Source organism: Erinaceus europaeus, chromosome 12 (assembly GCF_950295315.1).
Source record: "Erinaceus europaeus chromosome 12, mEriEur2.1, whole genome shotgun sequence".
Taxonomy (NCBI): Eukaryota; Metazoa; Chordata; class Mammalia; order Eulipotyphla; family Erinaceidae; genus Erinaceus; species Erinaceus europaeus.
In genome coordinates, this window is record NC_080173.1 from 64,956,485 (window position 1) to 64,974,812 (window position 18,328).

At 42.6% G+C, this 18,328-nt stretch overlaps 1 protein-coding gene across 1 annotated transcript in view; it reads left to right on the top strand.

Annotated features, from left to right (window-relative positions):
* The window catches only part of GDPD1 (glycerophosphodiester phosphodiesterase domain containing 1), a 64,832-nt gene that overhangs the window by 26,707 nt on the left and 19,797 nt on the right, over nucleotides 1-18,328 (top strand). Inside the window, exons 3-5 of the mRNA XM_007533649.3 lie at nucleotides 10,277-10,412; nucleotides 15,165-15,210; nucleotides 17,853-17,971. Of these exons, the coding sequence (XP_007533711.1) occupies nucleotides 10,277-10,412; nucleotides 15,165-15,210; nucleotides 17,853-17,971 (301 nt within the window). The remainder of the gene's footprint in view (nucleotides 1-10,276; nucleotides 10,413-15,164; nucleotides 15,211-17,852; nucleotides 17,972-18,328) is intronic.

Consider the following 18,328-nt stretch of genomic DNA (forward strand, 5'->3'; position numbering starts at 1 on the left):
TTTTCCTAAGCAGCTTTTTTATTATTATTATTTGCCTCCAGGGCTGGGGCTCAGTGCCTGCACCATGAATCTGCTACTCCTGGAGGCTATTTTTTCCCCTTTTGTTGCCCTTGTTGTTTTATTGTTGCTGTGGTCATTATTATTATTGCTGTCATTATTGTTGGATACAACAGAGAAATCGAGAGAGGAGGGGAGGACAGAGGGGGAGAGAAAGACACCTGCAGACTTGTTTCACTGCTTGTGAAACGACCCCCCCCCCTGCAGGTGGGGAGTCAGGGGCTCGAACTGGGATTTTTACTCCAGTCCTTGCGCTTTGCACCATGTGTGCTTAACCTGCTGCACTACTACCCGGCCCCAGCAGCCTTATTTTAAAAGTTTTATTCAACCCTATCCCACTAGAAGAAGACAGGAACAGGCTGAGGGTATAGATTGACCTGCTAATGTTCATGTCTAGCGAGAAGCAATTATAGAAACCAGACCTTCCACCTTCTGCACACCATAAAGAATTTTGGTCCAAACCCAGGCCCTTGTCAGGGCCCTTGCGCATAGTACTATGTGCCTGTAACCGGGTGTTCCCGGTCAACTTTTTCAGATCCAGAGAGAGGAAGAGACCACATAGCACCTAAGCTGCAATGACTATCGTAAGGATCTCGTTCAAGCCCCCGGCTCCCCACCTGCAACACTTATCCAATAATGACAACAATAACAACAACAATAACAACAATAATGATAATAGCCTCCAAGAGCACTGTATTCGTGGTGTAGAACCAAGCCCCAGAGATAACCCTGGAGGCAAAAAAAAAAAAAAGTAAAAGTTGATTGATACTTTCTTTTTTTTTTTTTGCCTCCAGGGTTATGGCTGGGGCTGTGTTTCAGCACTACAAATCCACTACTCTGCCAGCCATTTTTTCCATATATATTTTAGGATAGGACAGAGAGAAATTCAGAAAGGAAAGGAAGATAGAGAGGGGGAGAGAAAGAAACCTGTAGACCTGCTACACCGTTTGTGAGGTGATCCTCCCCTGAAGAAGGAGCTGGGGGCTAGAACCTGTATTCTTGTGCTGGCTGTTGTGCTTCGGACTATGGGTGCTTAACCTGGTGTACTCCCACCCACCCCTCTCCTCCCTTTTTTTTAACTTTTGAAAATTTTATTTATTGGATAGAGACGGTAGTCGAGAGGGATGGGGCATATAGGGACAGAAACAGAGAGACAACTGCTGTACCACTTCACCGCTCATGAAAGTCCCTGCAGGTGGGGACTGGGATTTGAACTTGGGTCCTTGCAAACTGTGATGTGTGCACTTAACCAGATGAGCCAGCACCTGGCCCTTCTTCTTCTTCTAGCGTTTGCCCTTCTTCCATAGCCAGTCAACAGCGTCAGGTTGAAAGCTGTCAGGAGCTGCTTGTTGCTGGCTTATTTATTTATTTATTTATTTATTTTTTAATGTTTTACATTCAACAGTAAATACAATAGTTTGTACATGCATAACATTCCCTAGATTCCCATTTAACAATACAACCCCCACTATGTCATTTATCATCCTTCATGGACCTGTATTCTCCCCACCCACCCACCCCAGAGTCTTTTACTTTGGTGTAATACTCCAATTCCATTTCAGGTTCGACTTGTGTTTGTTGCTGGCTTTGAAAGTGACTGGGATCCATGTGGATTCAGTCGGCTAGGAAGGATCGTCAGTGTCCCCAATGAATGGGTACTCATGGGATGCACCACGAGAAGGTCGATCCAATGCATCCCAAAGCACCTGGCCCTGATGCTTTGGGTTTTTTTAAAAAAAAATTTTAATGATTATCATTAGTCTGTGGTAATGATGAAAACACTGTTTTTTTTCCCCTGAAACATAGGACAGGGACTGTGAGAAGTTAAATAACATAAAAGACATATCTATATTCAGTAAAGAAATATATGTATGTTTTTAATGTGACTCCAGGGAGTCAGCTCAAGGGCAATGTGTAAGACCTGCTTCAAGCCTCCAGCCCCCACCTGAAGGGAGAGAAGCTTCATGCGCAGTGAAGAACAGCTGCAGGTGTCTCCCTTTATCTCCCTCTTCCCTTTCAATTTGCCGCTAATTATATATACAAAGAGTAGTTAAATAATCCCATCAATTAAAGAACAGAACCTAAAACTAAGGAATTCTACTCCACACATACAAAACACAGTCACTGAACCCTAGCGTATGCAAAATCCGGTTCTTAATAGCTAATAAAACTAGGTTATTAAACCAGGCTGTCTTTGTAAATACCCACAGGACAGTTTGATCCCTGTGGTATTAACATGAATGGTATGAGGAAGAAGCAAATTGTATTATTATTAGCAGGAAGTATCAGTTGGCAGTGAGTCAAAGTAATTAATCAGGGAGTCTGGCGGTAGTGCAGCGGGTTAAGCGCAGGTAGCGCGAAGCCCAAGGACCGGAGTAAGGATCCCGGTTCGAGCCCCCGGCTCCCCACCTGCAGGGGAGTCGCTTCACAGGCGGTGAAGCAGGTCTTGCAGGTGTCTATCTTTCTCTCCCCTTCTCTGTCTTCCCCTCTTCTCTCCATTTCTCTGTCTTATCCAGCAACGACAACAATAACTACAATAATAAAGCACACAACAAGGGAAACAAAATGGAATAAATAAATAACTTTAAAAAAAAGTAATTAATCAGTGACCTAGTTCTCATATGTTAGCATATCTAATTAATAGAGAACTAATTGCCCCATCTATGAAATGGGAATAATAATACAACTTCAATAATGTGAAGAAGAAATAAGAATAAATAAGATTCAAATACATTTCTTTTTCTTTACATTTTTTAAAAATCTTTTTAACCAGAGCACTGCTCAACTCTGGTTTATGGTAGTGCTGGGGATTAAACCTGGGACCCTGGAGACATGAGAGTCTTTTTGCATAATCTTTATACTATCTCCCAGCCCTCAAATACATTTTACTTATTTATTTACTTATTTATTTATTTACTTATTGTTGGATAGAGACAGAGAAATTGAGAGGGGAGGGGGAGATAGAGAGGGAGAGACATAGAGAGACACCTGCAGCCCTGCTTCACCTCTCATGAAGCTTTCCCCCTGCAGGTGGGGACCAGGGGCTTGAACCCAGGTCCTTGCACACTGTAATGTGTGCACTTAACCATGTGTGCCACTGCCTAGCCCTCTCAAATACATTAATTTTTTTTATTTTTAATTTTTTTTATTTAAGAAAGGATTAATTAACAAAACCATAGGGTAGGAGGGGTACAACTCCACACAATTCCCACCACCCAATCTCCATATCCCACCCCCTCCCATGATAGCTTTCCCATTCTCTATCCCTCTGGGAGCATCACCCAGGGTCATTGAGGGTTGCAGAAGGTAGAAGGTCTGGCTTCTGTAATTGCTTCCCCGCTGAACATGGGCGTTGACTGGTTGGTCCATACTCCCAGTCTGCCTCTCTCTTTCCCTAGTAGGGTGGGTCTCTGGGGAAGCTGAGCTCCAGGACACATTGGTGGGGTCTTCAATCCAGGGAAGCCTGGCTAGCATCCTGATGGCATCTGGAACCTGGTGATTGAAAAGAGAGTTAACATACAAAGCCAAACAAATTGTTGAGCAATCATGGACCCAAAGCTTGGAATAGTGGAGAGGACGTGTTAGGGAGGTACTCACTGCAAACTCTGGTGTACTTCTGCTTTCAGGTATATATTTTGCAGTAGTTTATGGATACGTGTGAACATAAGCTCTCTCTCACAGAAACTGGTGTATATCTAGGTTTTTGGACTTTGTTAGAAAGTGAACCACCTGAGATGAAATTAGAGTGTACTATAAAAGGAAAGGTCTCACCTGAGTAATGAAGTTGAAGGGTTGTCATTCCACACGTGAAGTCTCTGGACACAGTCTGAGGTGAAGCATGTTGAGGTGGCAATCGTTGCGTTGGTTAGGTTGTGATCGGCAGATGCAATATTATTTGATATGGATTGGGAGAGGCATACGGGAAAGTGGGCCCTATCCAAGGGTTCCAGGACTGGGGGAAGTAGGGGCTCTATAGTGGAGATGTGAGGTTCCTGCTGTCTTAGGGCTCAAAAAGACAATCGATAGTTAATGTTATCACATTATTTGGTAATTGGGTTAACTTTGAAAAGTCCTTTTGTTAGGGTTTGCTGTACAGTACCCAGTATCTTGTATATAGCTATTCTCAAATACATTTATTAACACAGGGTTTAAATCATTATATATTTTTACAACTCCGAATATTTTAGAGCTAGAATTTATATTTCTTTCCAGGAAATGTTAACACTTTGGCTTCTCTAACCTTTTCGCATGCTTGTCTGTTCATCAGAAATTCAGCTTTGTGGCCAGATGGTGGCGCACTTAGTTACGTGCTTACATTATAGAGCATAAAGACCCAGGTTTAAGCCCCTGGTCCCTACCTGTAGCGGTAAAACAGGGCTGCAGGTGTCTCTCTCTCTCCCTCTCTGTCTCCCCCCTCTTGATTTTTCTCTCTGTCCAATAAATAAATAAATAAAACAGAAAATGGGGTTCGGGAGATAGCAAGGCAGGTTAAGTGCACATGGAGCAAAGTGCAAGGACCGGCGTAAGGATCGGTTTCAAGCCCCTGACTCCCCACCTGCAGGGGGGTCGCTTCACAGTGGTGAAGCAGGTCTCCAGGTATCTGTCTTTCTTACCCCCTCTGTCTCCCCCCATTTCTCTCTGTCCTATCCAACAACATCAGTAACAACAATAATAATAACCACAACAATGATAAAACAAAGGTTAAAAAAGGGAAAAAAATGATCATCAGGAGCAGTGGATTCGTAGTGTAGGCAGTGGGCCCCAGAAATAACCCAATAACCCTGGAAGAAGAAAGAAAGAAAGAAAGAAAGAAAGAAAGAAAGAAAGAAAGAAAGAAAGAAAGAAAGAAAGAAAGAAAGAAACTCAGCTTTATAGGCTGGGGAGATTGCTCAGCCATTAGAGTATAGAACTTGCAGGCCTGAGACTCAGAAGCCTCTGATTCAATTGCTAGCAACCTGTATAACTGAGCAGAGCTCTGGTCTCTCTTATAAAGATAAATAAATCTTTTAAAAATATTTATTTATTCCTCTTTGTTGCCTTTGTTGTTTTATTGTCGTCGTTGTTGGTTAGGACAGAGATAAATGGAGAGAGGAGGGGAAGACAGAGAGGGAGAAAGAAAGATAGACATCTGCAGATCTGCTTCACTGCTTGTGAAGCGACTCCCCTGCCGGTGGGCAGCTGGGGACTCGAACCAGGATGCTTGAACTTTGCCGCCACCTGCGCCTAAGACGCTGTGCTACCGCCCGACTCCTGCCTGTTTCTATTTTTATCCTACTGGGGTAGGGCTCTGGGGAAGTGGGGTTCCAGGACACATTGGTAAGGTCGTCTTACCAGGGAAGGCAAGTTGATATCATGGTAGTATCTGCAACGTGGTGGCTAAAAAGCATTAAGATATAAAGCAGAACAAATTCTTTAATAATCAGGAACCAAATAGAAGATGAGATTTGGGGTCTTCATGTTGGAAGAAGCTAGGAAGTATATTTTAGTTATATTCCGATGGGCCTGTGACTTTAGTAATTTTTCCCTGGGCCGAACAGCAAATGTGCAGGTGAGCTAAAAGTATTGTTTGGGAGGATTGTGTCAGAGTTGGGAATAGAGCTAGAAAGCTGGATCAGGGCAGAGAGTAGCTCCCAAATATGGTAAGAATATATAAATGCCATTAACTGTAAACCCCATTGATTTGACCCAGGTCTGTTTGTATATGGCACAGGAGCCTGTGTAACCTCTGCATCCCTGTCAGTCTGAGCTCACATTCAGTGGTCATAGCTAGGAACATTTTGGCTGCACTCATTTCAGGACCTTTCTTCTAGGGCAAGTTCTACCACTGTTATTCTACATTGAGGGCAAGGCCCTATAGAGGCCCACAAGAGGGTTTATGGTGCTAGAGATGACCAGTGATGGCATAGAGCGGATGTTAGAGGTCTAGGCCCATCATATCTGTGTGAGAAACTCAGGATTTCCTACACTTCCCTGAATAATTTGAATTTATTCATTAAAAAATATTTATTTGATAGAGACAGAAAAATCAAGAGGGAAGTGAGACAGAGAAGAAGAGGGGGTGGAGGTGATAGTATAATGGTTATGCAAACTGATTCTCATTACTGAAGCTCCCAGGTCCCAGGTTCAATTCCCCTCACTACCATGAGCCAGAGCTGAGCAGTGTTCAGGGGAAAGAAAAAAAAAAAAAGACATTTGCAGCACTACTTCACTGATGGTGAAGATTCCCTCCTGCAGGTAGAGACCAGGGATTTGAACCCAAGTCCTCCCTGGATGCAGCACGCCAAGCCCGCTGGCAACAACTCACGGAAAGTCTGAACTTCACTCACTCAAGTAGGAAGGCCTGGAAGCTTCTTCACAGACTGGGTGCTGGTAGCCAGCCCCCTCCCGTCTCCCATCCTCCCGTATCTCCAAACTCAGTGGCCAGTCACCTAACTCAAGTTGGACGTGCTAAGATCGACCCAGTCTGGAAAAGAGAAATTTCCCATGAGTGGTCATCCCACTTCCCGTTATCTTGTCCATCTCCAAAACTCTCTCCCTTTACACTGTCTGAACTGGAAGACGCTTTGAAGAGGGTTAAACCGGGAACAGCTACTGGCTATGATAACATCACCCCAGAACTCATTCTTAACCTGGGTCCCGCGGCAAAGAAGTGGCTCGCTTCATTCCTGTCCCACATCTTGGAATCTGAGTCTATGCCCAAAGTTTGGCGTCGTGCGAAGATTATAGCGGTTTTGAAACCAAAGAAAGACCCAACACTGGCCGCCAGCTATAGACCAATTTCTCTCCTCTCCGTGTGTTACAAACTCCTTGAGAGGCTGCTTCTGTCACGTATTTCTCATCGTACAGAGAAATTCCTATCACCCGCCCAAACTGGTTTCCGCCCAGGAAGATCTACCTGCGAACAAGCCCTGGCCCTCTCAACTTACATTGAAAATGGATTCCAGAAGAATTTAAAGACGGGTGCTGTCTTTGTTGATCTCACAGCAGCCTATGACACGGTCTGGCACCGTGGTCTCCTAGTCAAGATCTCAAGATGCCTGCCTCCATGGGTGGCCAACACTATATCGTTTCTTCTCCAAAACAGAAGATTCCGGGTGCATCTGGGTGACAAGTCTAGCAGATGGAGACTTGTCTCAAGTGGCCTCCCCCAGGGCTCTGTTCTGGCTCCTACGCTATTTAATATTTACATCAATGACCTTCCAGAAACTTCTTCAAGGAAGTTCATCTACGCCGATGACATCTGCTGTGCAACTCAGGCATCCAAGTTCGACATCCTCGAGGAAACACTCACGAAAGACATGTCTCTGATATCTGATTACTGTAAAAAATGGTGACTAATCCCTAGCACTGCAAAAACGGTATCATCTGTTTTCCATCTACACCATGCCTCGGCCTCGCGTGAGCTTAATGTGCAGCTTGGCGATACGAGAATCCGGCATGAAGCCCAGCAGTCTATCTTGGCGTTACTCTCGATCGCACTCTGTCATTTCACGAACATCTCATAAAAACTGCAGCAAAGGTAGGCGCGAGGAATAACATCATTGCAAGACTGGCCAGCTCCTCATGGGGCGCGAGCGCTTCCACACTACAATCATCATCTCTGGCATTATGCTATTCCACTGCAGAATACTGTGCCCCAGGATGGTTCCGTAGCCCCCATGTCCACTTGGTCGATTCCAAATTATATTCCTCCATGAGGATAATTTCTGGAACCATCCGTTCCACCCCGGTTCCATGGCTGCCAGTTCTTAGCAACATCGCCCCGCCAGATATTCGTCGGGATGCGGCATCATCTAAGTTCATTTCCCACGTCTACGCTCGACCGGACCTGCCAATATACGCGGATATCTTCGCCCACCCTGTCCAACGCTTGACGTCTCGTCACCCAATCTGGTCCCCTATGCCTACACTGAACTTCTCTGTTCCAGACTCTTGGAAACAGAGTTGGCAGTCAGCTGAGGTAAAGAACAAACACCTCATCACAGACCCCTGCAAGCGTCAACCCGGCTTTGACCTAGCACGTTATGATTGGGCCCTCCTCAATCGCTATCGAACAGGCCATGGCCGGTGCGCCGCTATGTTCCATCGCTGGGGAGCCAGAGACGACCCGAACTGCCCCTGTGGCTCCAGACAGACTATGACCCACATAGTCAACGACTGCCACCTCTCCAGATTCAAAGGAGGTCTCGAAACTTTACATCAGGCTCAACCTGATGCTGTTGTCTGGCTACGGAAGAAGGGCAAAGGCTAGAAGAAGAAGAACCCAAGTCCTTGTGAATTGTACTACATGCATTCAACCACGTGTGCCTTGCCCCTGACAATTTATTTTTTTTAGAGCTTCATTTATTTGATGAGAAAGACAGGGAGAGAGAGAGAACCAGTGCTTAACTCTGGCCTATGCAATGACATGGATCAAACCCAGGACCTCATGCTTGAGAACCCAACACTTACTCACTGCGCCACTTTCCAGGCCACAATAATTGATATGTTAGTTAAAGATGATTTCATACTTAGAAAGATTTTTGGTAGGAGTCGGTTGGTAGCGCAGTGGGTTAAACGCACATGGAGCAAAGCGCAAGGACCAGTGTGAGGATCCCAGTTCGAGCCCCCGGCTCCCCACCTGCTGGGGAGTTGCTTCACAAGCGGTGAAGCAGGTCTGCAGGTGTCTATCTTTCTCTCTCCCTCTCTGTCTTCCCCTCCTCTCTCCATTTCTCTCTGTCCTAACAATGATGACAGCAAAAACAGCAACAATAATAACTACAACAACAGAGGCAACAAAAGGGAATAAATAAATATTAAAAAAATATTTTTGGTTTTAATTTTTATTTATTTATTGGCTAGAGACAGAAATTGAGAGGGAAGGGAGAGACAGAGAGATACCTGCAGCACTGCTTCACCACTTGCAAATCCTTCCCCCTGCAGGTGGGGTCTGGGGACTTGAACCTAGGTCCTTGTGCATTGTAATATGTGTGTTCAACCAGGTGCACCACCACTCAGTCCTTGGAAATGGGGTTTTAAACCCTGGTCCTGTGCATGGTAACATCTGCCTCCCCCCTCTATTTCTTTCTTCCTTTTTTCTTTTCTTCCCTTTCCTTCCTCTTTCTTTTCTTTTCCTTCCTTCCTTCCTTCCTTCCTTCCTTCCTTCCTTCCTTCCTTCCTTCCTTTCCTTTCCTTCTTTCTTTCTTTCTTTCTTTCTTTCTTTCTTTCTTTCTTTCTTTCTTTCTTTCTTTCTTTCTTTCTTTCTTTCTTTCCGGTAGAGAAAGAGAGTGCAGAAGACCACAGTACCAAAACTTCCTTTAATGCCATGGGGGCTGGGCTCAAGCCTGGGTCATGTACATAGCAAAGTGGTACACAACTCAAGTGATCTATTTCACTAGCCCTCTGCTTTTTGTAACTTGAAATTTTTACACCTGACACATGTCATCTAAATGTTTATTTAGGTTGCAGAATGTTATAGTCTGGGTAGCAACTCACAAGTAGAGTACATACTTTGCATACTTGAGATCAGGGTTTGAGGTGTGGTGCTCGTAACTTTCTCATAAAATAAATACATCTTTGGGGAGTCGGGCTGTAGCGCAGTGGGTTAAGCACAGTTGGCACAAAGCACAAGGACCAGCATAAGGATCCTGGTTCGAACCCCGGCTCCCCACCTGCAGGGGAGTCACTTCACAGGCGGTGAAGCAGGTCTGCAGGTGTCTATCTTTCTCTCCTCCTCTCTGTCTTCCCCTCCTCTCTCCATTTCTCTCTGTCCTATCCAACAACAACAGCAACAATAATAACTACAACAATAAAACAACAAGGGCAACAAAAGGGAATAAATAAATAAAATAAATATTTAAAAAAAATAAATAAATACATCTTTGGACACCAGGGGGGTAGTGCACCAGCTTGGACGCATATGGCACAAAGCACAGGAACCATTGTAAGAATCCCAGTTCCAGCCTCCAATTCCCCACCTGCAGCGGGGTGGCTTCACAAGCGATGAAGCAGGTATCTATCTTTCGCCCTTTCTGTCTCCCCTTCTCTCTCAGTTTCTGTCCATGTGACAACAATAACAATAGCAACAACAACAAAATGAAAAAAATGGCCTTTAGGAGCAGTGGTTTCGTAGTGCAGGCACCGAGCCCCAGTGATAACCCTGGAGGCAAAAAATAATAATATAAATAAATCTTTAAAAAGTGGTTTTAGAATGTGGTTATTTTATTTATTTATTTTTTAGTGCAGTTTCACTTGGAACTGACATGTTGGAATTGGACTGCCATATCACAAAAGATGAACAAGTTGTAGTGTCACATGATGAGAATCTGAAGAGAGCTACTGGAGTCAATATAAATATCTCTGATCTCAAGTACTGCGTAAGTGAAAATGCCTATTAAACTGATACATAACAGTTATTGAAGCTTTAGTATTTTTTTGTGAAAACTTGGATACCAGATAGCACCTCAGTAATAATAATACTATTATTAATGATGATGGTGATTAAAGAATGAATGTCAAGGGAAAATATTTTTTTAAAGATTATAAAAGGGGATAAATTTATTAGGGCTCAGTCAAGGTGGCTGGGAGTGGGCAGACTGGGGAGGGAGATGCCGTCACTAGCATGGTGAACGCCAAGGGCATGATAAAATAGTAGAAGTTAAATGGGTCTTTCAAGTATGCACAAAAGTTTTGAGAAATGGGGAGAAAATACTTCATCTACCACCCCTGAGACTCAGAGGTCCTAGGCTGAGTCCTCTACACCTCCATAAGCCAGAGCTGAGCTAAGTGCATTGGTTAAAAAAGAAAAGACAAATAAATAAATAAATAAATAATATATACTCTGGTATGTATAAATAAAAAAATTATTGGAGGCTCCAAAGTCCCAGGTTCAGTCCCCCTCACCACTGTAAGCCAGAGGCGGGCAGTACTCTGGTGAAAAAAAAAAAATTGTACTTTGTATGCTCACTTTAGTAAATGCTGATAATGCAATACCTACTTAGGTTAGTAGGATATGATCTATATTTGTACTCTATGCCTTTCACATAGTTACTTATTTTTTTAAATTTATTTATTTATTCCCGTTTGTTGCCCTTGTTGTTTTATTGTTGTAGTTATTATTGTTGTTGTCATTGTTGGATAGGACAGAGAGAAATGGAGAGAGGAGGGGAAGACAGAGAGGGGAGAGAATGATAGACACCTGCAGACCTGCTTCACTGCTTGTGAAGCGACTTCCCTGTAGGTGGGGAGCTGGGGGCTCGAAATGGGATGCTTACCCCGGTCCTTCCACTTTGCCACCACTTGCACTTAACCTGCTGTGCTACCGGCCGACTCCCTACTTCTATACTATATGTGTTCAGTTAAAAAAAAAAATTTTTAAGATTTTATTTATTTATTTATTTATTTATTTATTTATTTATTTATGAGAAAGCTAGGAGGATAGAGAAAGAACCAGACATCACTCTGGAACATGTGCTGCCAGGGATTGAACTCGGGACTTCATGCTTAAGAGTCCAAAGCTTTATCACTGTGCATTTTTTTAATAATTAAGATGCCATTATACACCTCTTGTTATTTATGTATCTTTCTTTATTTCTTTATTTTATTTATTATAAAAGAGAGAGAGGACCAGAATACTGCTCAACTCTGGCAAAAGGTGGTTCCAGGGATTCAACCTTCCACCTCTGGAACCTCTGTTAGAGCAAGTTGGTACTCTAACAGATTTAACTATCTTTTCTAGTCCTGTACATATCTATCTTTTCTTTCTTTCTTTCTTTCTTTCTTTCTTTCTTTCTTTCTTTCTTTCTTTCTTTCTACATGATACTAGGAAATGAACTCAAGGACTCATGCACGCACTACACCTGTAATTTGCCTCCTGGGCCTTTTTTTTTTTTTTTAAGATTTAATTTTTTGGGTGGAGGGTAGATAGCATAATGGTTATGCAAACATCCTCTCATGCCTGAGGCTCCAAAGTCCCAGGTTCAATAAGCCAGAGCTGAGCAGTGCTCTGGTAAAAAAAAAAAAAAAAAAGATTTAATTTTTTTTTTTAATTAATGAGAAAGATAAGAAGAGAGAGAGAGATGGAGAGAAAGAACCAGACATCACTCTGGTACATGTGCTGCTGGGGATTGAACTCAGGATCTCACGCTTGAGAGTATATATATATATATATGATTTTTAGTGAGCCTGAATAATTTCCTGTGTGATTTTTGTTCATTTATTTTTTTCTATTCTTGACATTTTCTTACTGAGATATTTGTATAATATATATATATATATATATATATACACACACACACACACACATATATGTGGCTTTGTCTCTCCCTTTCTATCTTCTCCTTCCCTCTCAATTTCTCTCTGTCTTATCCAAAAAAAATTGAGAAAATGGCCACAAGAGCAGTGGATTTATAGTGCAGGCACTGAGTCCCAGTGATAACCCTGGATAAAATAAAAGTGTGTGTGTGTGTGTTTGTGTGTGTGTGCGCGGGGCGGGGGGGGGGGGCTAAAATAAAAGTGTGCGTGTGTGCGTGCGCTTTTCCAGTCAGAGCAGTACTCAACTCTGGCTTAACATGTTCCTGTGAGTTGAACCTGGGACTGTAGAATCTCCACCTTTACATAGTTTGCTATATTTCCAGCCCCTGATTTCATTTCTTTTAATTTTTAAAAAATATATTTTATTTATTAGATAGAGACAGAAATTAAGGGGCTGGTGGCGCACCAGGTTAAGCACACATAGTATGAAGCCCCCCAGCTACTCACCTGCAGGGGGCGTCGCTTCACAGGCGGTGAAGCAGGTCTGCAGGTGGCTTTTTCCGTTTCTATCTTCTCCCCTCTCAGTTTCTCTGTCTTATCCAAAGACATTGAAAAGATGATCACAGGAGCAGTGGATTTGTAGTGCAGGCGCTGAGCCCCAACGATAACCCTGGATACAAAAAGAGAGAGAGAGTGTGGAGTTGTACCCCTCCTACCCTATGGTTTTGTTAATTAATCCTTTCTTAAATAAAAAAAAAAGAGAGAGAGAGAGAGACAGAGAGAAATTGAGAGGGATGAGGAGGTAAAGGGGGGGAAAGAGGGGCCTGGCAGTGGCACACCTGGTTAAACACACACATTACAGTGCACAAGTACCCAGGTTCAAGCCCTTGGCCACCTACCCGCAGGGGGAAGGCTTCACAAGTGGTGAAGCAGTGTTACAGGTGTCTCACTGTCTCTCTCTCTCTGTCTCCTCCATCCTCTCAGTTTCTCTCTATGTATATCTAATAAATAAATAAAAGCATTAAAAAAAAAGAAGGGGAAAAGAAACATTGCAGCACTACCTACTGTTCATGAAGGTTTTCTCCCTGCAGGTGGGGACCAGGGGCTTGAACCTGGGTCCTAGCACACTGTAAATTGCACTCAACCAGATGTGCCACTGCCTGACCCCTCTTTTCTTTTATAAGAATTATTATTATTAAAAAAAGAATTATTATTTACTTATTATCTTTTATTTTATTCTATTTAATTTTTTTAAAAAAGATTTTATTTATTTATGAGTGAGATAGGAGGAGAGAGAAAGAACCAGACATCACTCTGGCACATATGCTGCCAGGGATCGAACTCATGACCTCATGCTTGAGAGTCCAAAGTTTTACCACCGCACCACCTGCCAGACCACTCTTTTTTTTTTTACTAGAGCACTGCTCAGCCCTGGTTTATAGTGGTGCAGGGGACTGAACTTGGAACTTTGGACCCTCAGGCATGAGAGTCTCTTTGCATAACCATTATGCTATCTACTCCAGCCCTGTAAGAATTATTTTATTTTACCAGAGCATTGTTCATCTCTGCCTTATGGTAGTTGTTGGTGATTGTGGGACCATTGGAGCCTCATGCATGGAAGTCTTTTTGCATAAGCATTACGCTGTCTCCTCAGCCCTTTATTTCTTTTTAAATTTCTTTTTAAAAATTTTTGTCATCACCAAGTTTTACTGCTCTGGGCTGATTTTTTTCGAATGGAGAAAGCATGGGGGAGACACCACAGCATCAGAGCTTCCCCTAGTACTGTAGGAGCTCCCATGTGGCCTCTGGGCACAAACCAGCTCCACACACCGCAAAAGAGATGCTTTCCTAGGTGAGCTGTGTTGCCTATGTTACTCCCCCTCCCCTCCCCTCCCATCTCCCCTCCCCTCCCCCCTCCCCTCCCCTCCCCTCTCCCCTCCCCTCTCCCCTCCCCCCTCCCCTCCCCTTTCCTCCCCTCCCCTCCCCCTCCCCTCCCCTCCCCTTTCCTCCCCTCCCCTCCCCTTTCCTCCCCTCCCCTCCCCTCCCCTCCCCTCCCCTCCCCTCCCCTCCCCTCCCCTCCCCTTCCCTCCCTTCCCTTCCCTTCCCTTCTTTTTCTTCATTGGATAGAGAGAGTCAGAAATCAAGATGGTTAAGCGCATGTGGCGCAAAGTGCAAGGATCTGTGTATCCGGGTTCGAGCCCCGGGCTCCCCACCTGCAGGGGAATTGCTTCACAGGTGGTGAAGCAGGTCTGTAGGTGTCTATTTCTCTCTCCCCTTCTCTGTCTTCCCCTCCTCTCTCCATTTCTCTCTGTCCTATCCAACAATGACCACATCAATAACAACAACAGTAATAACTACAACAATAAAACAAGGGCAATAAAATGGAATAAATAAATAAATAAATATTAAAAAAAAGAAATCAGGATGGAAGAGGGAGATAGAGAGGAAGACAGATAGACAGCTGCAGCACTGCTTTACCACTAACAAAGCTTTCCCCATGCAGGTGAGGACTGGGGGTTTGAACCTGGGTCTATGTGCATTATAGCATGTGCTCTCAACCAGGTGCACCACCATCCATCCACACTCCTGATTTCTTTTTTTCTAGGTTGTGTAAGTAGGTAATTATAAAGTAAATTTTCTATTGGGGATGTTCTAAATAATGTCCTTTGGGGCTGGGGTAGATAGCATAATGGTTATGCAAACAAACTCTCATGCCTGAGGCTCCAGGTTCCCAGGTTCAATCCCTGCACCACCATAAGCCAGAGTTGAACAGTGCTCTGGTTAAAAAAAAAAAAAAAAAAGTCCTTTGCACACATTGTAGTGTCTGAGGGTCAAGTTTTTTTCAGTTACATCTTTTATTTATTTATTTCTTAAAGGAACTTCCACCTTACCTTGACAAACTGGATGTCACGTTTCAAAGAGGTAATACTTTTACATTTGTAGCTTAAGCATCTACATGGAATTGTGTTCATTTATCTTTAGAGTTATATATGCATACATGTTGTTTTGTCATGACAAGCTCAGCCTAAATCAAACTGTGGTGGTATGAAGAAACACTTTCTTCATTCTTATATTAATAGGGTTATACTTGCCAAGCTGTTCTAAAATTTTTTTTTAAGATTTTATTTATTTATTAATGAGAAAGATAGGAGGAGAGAGAATGAACCAGGCATCACTCTGGTACATGTGCTGCCAGGGACTGAACTTGGGATCTTATGCTTGAGAGTGCAATGCTTTATCCACTGTGCCAACCCCTGGACCACTGTTCTAATATTTTGTCAGTTTTGGACTTGTGAAGATTAAGAAAATTTCATAAGTGAAGTTTTTCTTATTTTTCCTTTGTAGGACAAATATTTTATTAAAAGATCCTTTGAGGTTGAGGAAAAAAATGCTATCTGGTTTCATACTACTCATAAAGTTATAAAATTTTAATGTAAAGAGATCTTTGAGTAGTCTGGGAGATGGCACGGTGGATAAAGCATTGGATTCTCAACCATGAGGTTCTGAGTTCAGTCCCCAGCAGCACATATACCAGAGTGATGTCTGGTTCTTTCTCTCTCTCCCCTTTCTCACGAATAAATAAATAAATTTTTTTTAAAAAAAGAGTGATGTTTGAGATGATTTAATCTTATCTTCCTTTGTTAGAGTTATGGAAACTTGAGTACTAACCTTGTGAATTAAGTTTAATAAGGCCACATAACAATAAAGGCCAGTGTTCACCTATACTATACTGACTCTCTAGCTAAAAACTTTCCTCAAATGTCTTATTAATAGCAATTTCATGTACTCTCAAGCTTCATATAACTATGAAGAGTATTTAACTTTTGTATTATATTCAGCTCATATTATAACTTAATTAACTTCAGGCTCTGCCTCAATTATGAAGATTACTATATTTGCAACAGACACATATGCTATAAAGTTCTATAAAAAGGTCTGGGGAAGTGACTCATAGTAGAGCATGTACCTTCATGCATGAGGCCCTGGGCTGACTTCGGCATCACAGATAACACCAGAAACAGAACAAGTGGAACTCCATGCATGGTGGAGCAATGCTTTGGTCTTCCCACTGTATCTCACTTAAAAAAAAAATTGTACCAGGGAGGGAGCTCAGTGGTACAGTGTGCATCTCATATGTTTGAAGTCTTGGATTCAGTCCTTGGCACCTTGATGAAAAGAAAGACATGTTCAGCCAGTGAATTCTTCCAGAGAACATTATCATCCAGGAAGCGGAAAACTGTCAGCTCACTATAACCTTATATTATGAGGACTTTTGTTCCCCAAAGGTAGCAGTGTCCTCTTGGCATAATCGCGTTCCTGGTTTGCTTTCTTTTCCACCAAAAAAAAAAAAAAAAAAATGCATTCTTTCTCAGAGCTGACTGGCCCATACTCAAACTTCTATTCATATGAAATCCTTCTCCACTTTGGAATGATAGTTACTCATCCCTTCCTCAGTTTGCAAAAATTCTTGGTTATTTTTTCAAATAGGAATTCTGTTCTGGGACCCAGGAGATAGCACAGTGAGTAGGTTGCTGAACTTGGAAGCATGAGGTCCTGAATTTGATTCCTTAGCATCCCACACACCAGAGTTATGCTCTGGTTGTTTCTCTATCTTGTGTTAATAAGTACTTTTTTTTTTTTTTTTTTTTGCCTCCAAGGTTATCACTGGGGCTTGATGCCTACACTACGAATCCACTGCTCCTGGAGGCCATTTCCCCCAATTTTGTTGTCCTTCTTGTTGTTATTGTTACTGTTGTTGTTGGATAGGACAGAGAGAAATCAGGAGAGGAGAGGAAGACAGAGAGGGGAGAGAAAGATAGACACCTGCAGACCTGCTTCACCACTTGTGAGGCAACCCTCTGCAGGTGGGGAGACAGGGGCTGGAACCGGGATCCTTACCCCAGTCCTTGTGCTTCGCACCGTGTGTGCTTAACTTGCTGTGCTACCGCCTGGCCCCCTGTAAGTACATTTTTCAAATCTTTTTTTATTTTTCCAATTGGTTTTGGCAGTTTGAGGTCCTGAGTTTGATACCTGACAGTGCATATCCTAGGGTGACGCTCTGATTCTCTCCATAAACAAACAAACAAACAAAAAATTGTGTTTACAAACGAATTCTGGACTGGAAGATAGCTTCCCTGGTAAGGTATGTGCTTTTCCAAGTGCATGACCCTGTTTGAGCCAGCACTGCATGGGAGAGCCAGGACACTGGGAGAAGCTCTAATACTTTGGTGAATTCCACCCCCAACCCCCGTCTTTATCTGAAATAAAAAGAATGTGGTGCTGGAGTTTGAATCTAGGCCTCATGCATAATAAGGCACATGCTCTGCCAGGTGAACTATTTCCTGGCCCTGATAATATATTAAATTATTTGTAGGAAAAAAAAAAAAGAGTGTAGTATACCCAAACTGTCACCATGGTTATATATGAGTTGTTGGATTTCACATGCTTTTTCTTTACGTCTTTATTATTTCTACCATTTTGTAGATGATTCCCTATTACAAATATTTACTAAGAAGTTAAAGGTATCTTCTAAGAGGGTATATTTTAAAATCTTGCTTTCTCAGCATGCCAGTGTGAAGGAACAGATAACCGAATACCATTGCTGAAGGAAGTTTTTGAGGCCTTTCCTAACACTCCCATTAACATCGATATCAAAGTCAACAACAATATGCTGATTAAGAAGGTATTTAAGGATTTTCCTCCTCTCACTGTGTTGCATCCAGTTTCACAAGCCAAAGGAAAATAGGTGACTGCACAGACTGATAATGCTCAAGGAAATGTAAGACTCTGAGACTTACTAGAATGTTCAAGTTGGCAGAAGAGATCATTTTACTGTGGAAAAGCCTGTTTTCAGGGTGAAATGTCATATCTTATTCATGGATAAAAGTGAACTCCTATGAACCAATTGTTCTGACATTTATATGCATATTAACTTTAATTTTAATTCATTTAATTTATAGTTTTTGTCAGTCTACTAAATAATTGTGATCTATTGGGTAGCTCATATAATTTCTGATAAAAGAATACAAATTAAAAAAAA